The sequence below is a fragment of the Alligator sinensis genome, unplaced genomic scaffold, assembly GCF_000455745.1.
Source record: "Alligator sinensis unplaced genomic scaffold, ASM45574v1 scaffold961_1, whole genome shotgun sequence".
Classification (NCBI taxonomy): domain Eukaryota; kingdom Metazoa; phylum Chordata; order Crocodylia; family Alligatoridae; genus Alligator; species Alligator sinensis.
Window position 1 is genome coordinate 664,067 of NW_005842737.1, and position 6,516 is coordinate 670,582.

The 6,516-nt window shown below is 63.8% G+C and overlaps 1 protein-coding gene across 8 annotated transcripts in view; it reads left to right on the top strand.

Annotated features, from left to right (window-relative positions):
- Positions 1–6,516, top strand: part of CPT1B (carnitine palmitoyltransferase 1B) — a 16,257-nt gene extending 9,741 nt beyond the window's left edge. For 6 of the 8 annotated variants that reach the window (XM_025216396.1, XM_014525048.2, XM_025216397.1 and 3 more), the window contains 13 exons: positions 400–477; positions 739–846; positions 1,281–1,365; positions 1,706–1,901; positions 2,206–2,391; positions 2,476–2,581; positions 2,913–3,029; positions 3,813–3,977; positions 4,566–4,700; positions 5,055–5,207; positions 5,447–5,560; positions 5,846–5,938; positions 6,276–6,516. In XM_025216396.1, the coding sequence (XP_025072181.1) occupies positions 400–477; positions 739–846; positions 1,281–1,365; positions 1,706–1,901; positions 2,206–2,391; positions 2,476–2,581; positions 2,913–3,029; positions 3,813–3,977; positions 4,566–4,700; positions 5,055–5,207; positions 5,447–5,560; positions 5,846–5,938; positions 6,276–6,365 (1,626 nt within the window). In that variant the 3' untranslated portion in view covers positions 6,366–6,516. The remainder of the gene's footprint in view (positions 1–399; positions 478–738; positions 847–1,280; positions 1,366–1,705; positions 1,902–2,205; positions 2,392–2,475; positions 2,582–2,912; positions 3,030–3,812; positions 3,978–4,565; positions 4,701–5,054; positions 5,208–5,446; positions 5,561–5,845; positions 5,939–6,275) is intronic. The other 2 variants (XM_025216399.1, XM_025216400.1) reach the window with 1 other exon arrangement.

Consider the following 6,516-nt stretch of genomic DNA (forward strand, 5'->3'; position numbering starts at 1 on the left):
ACACCCTCTCTACCCTTTGCTCTCAGCCCTCCCCTGGCCTGCCCCATCTGCTGTGCCCCACATGATGCTGGTCCCTGGGCAGGCTGAAGTCACAGCCTCTACAGGGCACGTTCCCTTTGTGGGCAGCAGGTGCTTGATTATTACTGGGGAGGGGGCACCATGTACAGCAACCACACTCCTGCAGTAGGCCCAGGGGACAGCATCTGGGCTTCCCCACACCCAGATTCAACCCAGCACCTGCAGCTATGGGGAGCTGGGAGAGCAGGGTATGGCCAGGGGCACTGCCCAGACGGACATGAAGGCAACCCCCACCCCACCTCACTCCACTGCATCCCACTGCTCTGGCTTCCCATCCCACTCATGTGCCCCCCCCAATTCATGTGTGCTTTCCTGTGACAGGTGAGCGACTGGTGGGAGGAGTACATCTACCTGCGTGGACGAGGGCCCCTCATGGTGAACAGCAACTACTATGCTATGGTGAGGAAGGGTACAGAGCCCATGGAAGGCAGGGGGACTGTAATGCTGCTGCACAACCCTGGCACCAGCATGGAGGGGCCCATCATGACAGCAAAGGGTAGCCCTTACCCTGTGGGTTCAGCACCCTTAGGCGCTGGGGTGCAGGACCAGGGGCCAGTGCAGAGCCCAGTCCCACCCTTCCCAGCCCCTGTGCCCCTCCTCCCTGCCTACATCCAGTGCAGGGAGGGCCCTGACGCCAGCCCTACAACTCACCTCTCCCAGGACTTCCTGTATGTGACACCCACGTCCGTGCAGGCTGCCCGGGCAGGCAACAGTGTGCATGCCATCTTGCTTTACCGGCGCCGGCTTGACCGCGAGGAGATCTCCCCGGTGAGCGGCTCCTCATGGGCAGGGTGAGACCTCAGAGGCATGAAGGTCTGATGCAGGGGGTGGGGATGAGGAAGCAGCAGGGATGGGGTTCAGCAGGGCTGGGGATGGGGGGGCAGCAGTGCTCTAATTACAGTTTGACTCTTGCAGAGGTCTGCGAAAAAAATTGGGCTGCCCTTCACAATACCTTAATTAAATCACAACCCCACCCCACCCCCAGGTTATGCTTTTCAAATTTTACAGGGGGGTTCTTGTCTCTTACTGGGGAGCTCAGCCCCCCCAGCTCCGCTGTAATTTGAACCCTTGGGGATGGGGAATAGACACAGGGCTGTGGAGGAGTGGCCAGGATGGCTGCAGAAGGTGTGCTGGGGGCCTGGCCATATCCCAGGGTGACCCTGTGGCCGTGCCACCATGTGACCCCGTGGCCATGCTGGCAGGTGAAGCTGCTGGGCCTAGTGCCCATGTGCTCCTCCCAGATGGAGCGGATGTTCAACACCACACGCATCCCCGGGAAGGAGACAGGTATGTGGCACAGCATAGGACCCCTGTCCTATGCAGCCTCCCAGCCCCTGGGCATAGTCTCTAGTACTCAATGGGGACCTTGTCCATTGGGCATCTCCATGGGAGACCATTCCCTGTGGGCTCGTCATCTCCACTCTGCCCACATCTGCATGTAAGGGCCAGTTCTGGAAAATGGGTTGCAGCCAGTAGCTCCCTCTAGCAGGGCCCAGAGGACAAACCCCATCTCTGTGGTGGCCTTGCTCCCCTCTGGCAGCATAAATTTGTTGGTGTGGGTGGGATCCAGGCAGTGAGAGCCATCAGATGATTCTGGGGCCGCTGTGCCCCTGCTGCCCACCCACAGACATCCTGCAGCACCTAGTGGACAGCAAACATGTGGCTGTGTACCACCGTGGACGCTTCTACAAGCTGTGGTTATACTACAGCGGGCGGCTTCTGGGGCCACGTGACCTGGAGCTGCAGTTCCAGCGCATCCTGGATGACCCATCAGTCCCACAGCCTGGGGAGGAGAAGTTGGCAGCCCTCACTGCCGGGGACAGGTAGGGGCCAGGATGGATGTTGTGGGTAGCCTACTGGGCATGTGGCTTGGGGGAACTGGAAAGAGCCAGGGGCAGGGATAGGGACTAACCTGAATGGCACTGGCACAGGGACAGAACAGGGAGCCCAGCCTAAGCAGAGCAAGGAGGGCAGGGCTTGGGCATGGCCTGAAGCATGGGGTGCCAGGGTTTCCCAGTGAGGAGGGAAGCCAGCCCAGGAGTCACAGGGCAGGTGATGAGAACCTGAGCCTAGGTGGGGGTGGCAGAGGGGACTGGGACTCAGCAGCTCCTGGGGTGCCCTGCACAGGGTCCCATGGGCCGAGGCCCGTGCTCGGTTCTTTGGCTCTGGAAAGAACAAGGTGTCATTGGAGGCCATTGAGCGGGCAGCCTTCTTTGTGGTGCTGGATGAGGAGGAACATTGCTTCCACCGAGACCAGGAGGACAGCCTGGACTGTTATGCCAAGTCCCTGCTGCACGGCCGCTGCTATGACAGGTAGGCATCACCCTGGCTTCCTCCTTCTCCTGCCCACCCACCCTGGTGTCCCCCCTGCCCGCCTCATGCTCCAGCTTCCCCCAGGTGGTTCGACAAGTCCTTCACCCTAATCGTCTACAAGAACGGCAAGCTGGGTGCTAATGCTGAGCATGCCTGGGCTGACGCGCCCATCATCGGGCACCTCTGGGAGGTATGGATCGGGGCCAGGGCTGAGTCCATGACCAGAAGTCAGGGGCCAAGGACAGGGCATGGACAGCAAGGCTGGGGCAGGGGCAGAGGCCAGACCCTGTTGCAGAGGGGCTCTGTGCCCACTGACAGCACTGGCAAAGGGACTCAGTGCATGTAGGATGTGGGGGGGAAATGGCCCCAGAGGTTAGTGCAGTGGTGGGTGCTGGGGGTGTATGTGTAGGGGGCTGTGAGGCCCTGGCCCCAGGGCCTAGTGTGTGTGTGGGGGGGGGGGGCTCTGAGTCCCCACCCATGCCAGGTTGGGTGTTCCTGCACTTGCCATACTTCCCTTTCAGTTCATGCTGGCGACAGATACCTTCCAGCTGGGTTACAGTGAGGGGGGCCACTGCTGTGGGGAGCCCAACCTGGGCCTGGCACCCCCACAACGGCTGCAGTGGGACATTTCTGAGGAGGTAGGTCCTAGAGTCTGCAGTGGCAGGGATGGGGAAGCCCTGGCAGGGCCTCAACACTGCCCAGGTCATCTCCAGCCCTACTTCCAGTTAAAATGGACTAGCCACTTCCCAGAACAAGCTGGGGGAGGGAGTCTTGCTTTTTGCAAACCTTGGTGGCTGTCAAGAATCCTCAGTAGCTTGGGGCTCAGCACAGATCTGTGGGCCAGTCCACAGAAGCTGCCTGCTGCCAGGGCCTGGTTACATGCCATGCATATGAAACCCACCCAGCCACTTCTCCATTGAGCCCTGGAGGTCTCTCAATCCCTGCCTCTCCACACAGACACAGTGAAACTCCCCTGCGGGTCCTGAGAGCTCTAAGGTAGGCTCTGACCCATGCTGCAGGGGCCAAGCAGTACCTGCCTGGCCCAAGCTGCTCCCAGGTGCTGCAAGGGCCATGGTTCCAGGCAGGTGTGGAGAGTGGGGTCTGGTAGTGCTGGGAGAAGGGGTGAATACAGGGCCTAAGGTAGGCAGGGCTGGTGCTGTGGGTCTGGAGGTCCTGCCCCACCAAGGACAGCTTTATCTTAGGTAAATACAGGCAGCTCTTGAGCAGGGGCTGTGGCACCAGAGCTCCAGGCAAGGCCAGGCACTCAGGCTGCTCCTCCCTGTGGGGGAAAACAGATATCAGGAGGAGCTCTAAGCTGCAGCCCCATGAGCCAGGAGCCCTGCATGTCCCATCTTCCCCCTGGGTGCTGGCAGGGACAGAGGAGTCTTTGGGCACATGCTCACGACACAGCCTTTCTGCAGTGCAGGATGGCCATCGATGGCTCCTATGGTGTAGCCCAGGTGCTGGCAGATGATGTGGACTTCCATTGCTTCCTGTTCACCGACTTTGGGAAGGGCCGGATCAAGCGGTGCCGGACCAGCCCTGATGCCTTCATCCAGATTGCACTGCAGCTGGCACACTTCCATGTGAGCTGCTGACCCTCCTTGCCTCCTGTGTGGGCCTGGTGGCCCTCACTTGGTGGTTGCTGCCTCAGGCCCAGAGCCCTGGCACCCTGCAGGGCTCCCACCCGGGGCCCAGATACAGCACCCCACTCAGTCTTTGTCCTATTATCATCCCCCCACTCCCAGGGTATCTCTCCAAGTCCTGGGGACTGCACCTTTTGGGGGAGGGAGGGGAGGAGGGGAGGAGTGCTGGAGCTGGGAGGTGTCTGGCACCAAACAGCCCAGAGCAGCTCCCACTGCTGTGCTGGGCCGTGCTGGGCCATTCTGGGCCATGCTCCACAGCTCAGTCCCAAACTATTTGTATCTGGGGTTTGGACACTGGGCTGCCCCTGCCCCCACCACCCTCCCTCCCCAGAAGGACCTGGCTGAAGGAGCCAACATGAAATGGCGGGGGGTTGGGGCAGAGAGCAGCAAGGGCTGCATACAGATGATGCAGTGCCCTGGGCCCAACACATGGGTACAGCCCTGGGCACTGGAGCGGGGGCAGGGTTCCCCTTCTTCAGGACTCAGGGTGCTGGGGCTGTGCCCCCCGCCCCATGCCTCCTTGCCCAGGACAAAGGAAGGTTTTGCCTCACCTATGAGGCCTCCATGACACGTCTCTTCCGGGAGGGCCGAACTGAGACCGTGCGCTCCTGCACCAGCGAGTCCACAGCCTTTGTGCGCAGCATGGCTGACCCGGCCCAGAGCGTAAGTAAGCCCCTCGTCCTGACACCTCCCTGCCCTCTCCCCAGCCTCTCTGCCCTCCCCCTAGCCTGGCCTGGCCCCTCTCTACCTCCTCCCCCCAGCCTGGCCTGGCTCCTCGCTGCACCCCACCCCCTTCCTCCAGCCTGGCCTGGTCCTGGTCCTCCCTGCTCCCGATCCGTCCCCGCAGGCTTCGGCTCCTCCCTGCCCCCAGCCCTGCACTGCACTCCCAGCACAAGGGCAACCGATGCCCGGCAGAGTCTGCGGGAAGGATGACACCAGAATGCACCTGGCTCAGCCGCACCGAGAGCCCCCGGGCGGGCAGCCCCAGCCGTGCCCTGAGCCGCCCTCTTCCTGCAGCGGTGCGAACGCCTGCGGCTCTTCAAGCTGGCGGCGGAGAAGCACCAACTCATGTACCGCCTGGCTATGACCGGTGCCGGCATCGACCGACACCTCTTCTGCCTCTACTTGGTCTCGAGGTACCTGGGCGTGGAGTCTCCCTTCCTCGCGCAGGTGAGAGCCCGCAGCCTTCTACGCTCTGGCCCGCTCATCCCCAGCCCTCGCATTTGTGTCCCGTGCCGGGCTGCCGACTCGGATTCCCCTGCAGCCACATGTTCCCAGCCACGTAGCGTGGGAGTGTCCCGTGCACACCACGGACCGTGGCCCACGCCCCCCCACCCCGGCGAGCTCTGCCCCCCGGCCGGTGGCAGGGCCGGCGCCGCATGTTACCTCCCCGCTCACGGGCCTCGCAGGTGCTGTCCGAGCCCTGGCGCCTGTCCACCAGCCAGACCCCGCAGCAGCAGATCAGGATGTTCGACCTGGAGAAGTTCTCGGACTATGTTTCGGCCGGCGGCGGCTTCGGGCCCGTGAGTGCGGCCGCGCGCATGGGGGGACTCGGACGGGGGAGCTGGACTGGCCCGGGGCGGGGGGCAACGAGCCCGGGGGCGGGCCTGTGAGGCTGGGGACGTCCGCGGAACTACCTGCCCCGAGGCAGGTGCGACCCTGCCGCCGTGAGTATCCTGCGTGGCCACAGCAGCCCATGCCCTTCCTTGCTAACCATCCTGCGGCCGGGCTAGGACAGGGCAGTCGGGACGCTGCCCCTGTCCCTGCCCGCGGCCCGGCCCAGCGTCTGCATCCTCTCCCCCTTTCAGGTGGCGGACGACGGCTATGGCGTCTCGTATATGATCGGGGGAGAGAACCTGATCACCTTCCACATCTCCAGCAAATTCTCCAGCCCCGAGACGGTTAGTGCCCGCGTGGGATCCCGAGGCGGGGGGGGGCGGGTCGTGGCTTCTCTGGTCTCTTGTGGGGGCACTGGCGGAACCGGGACCTGCCCAACTGCCCGTTCAGCCCCGTCTCCAAGGTCGGTGCTAGACCCCAAGCGGTGCCGGTCGAGACAGATCCCCGGCGCGGGCCGCGGCTCCGGCAATGGATCCTCAGACCGGAATCAGCCCTGCCCTGCCCTGCCTTGGCCGCACCCGCTCCCGCTCCCGCTCCCGGGGCCTTGGCCCCGGCCCCGCCCGCAGACGGGTGCCCGCGTCGCCCCGGCTCCTCGCTGGCCACTCCCTTCCCGCCCCGCAGGACTCGCGGCGCTTCGGGAGGCACCTGCGCCAGGCGCTGCTGGACATCGCGGGGCTCTTCGATGCGCCCCCCAACAAGGTGCCTAATTGACCCAGCCCCGCGCCCCCCTCAGCGACACGCCCAGGGCCGGACACGGGACCGGGCAACGCCCTCGTGGATCCCGCCCTCTCCCCCGCCCCCGGCCAGGGCGTAGAGCGGGGTACAGGGGCAGCGGCGCCTCGGTAAAAGCCGCCTTGGAGCG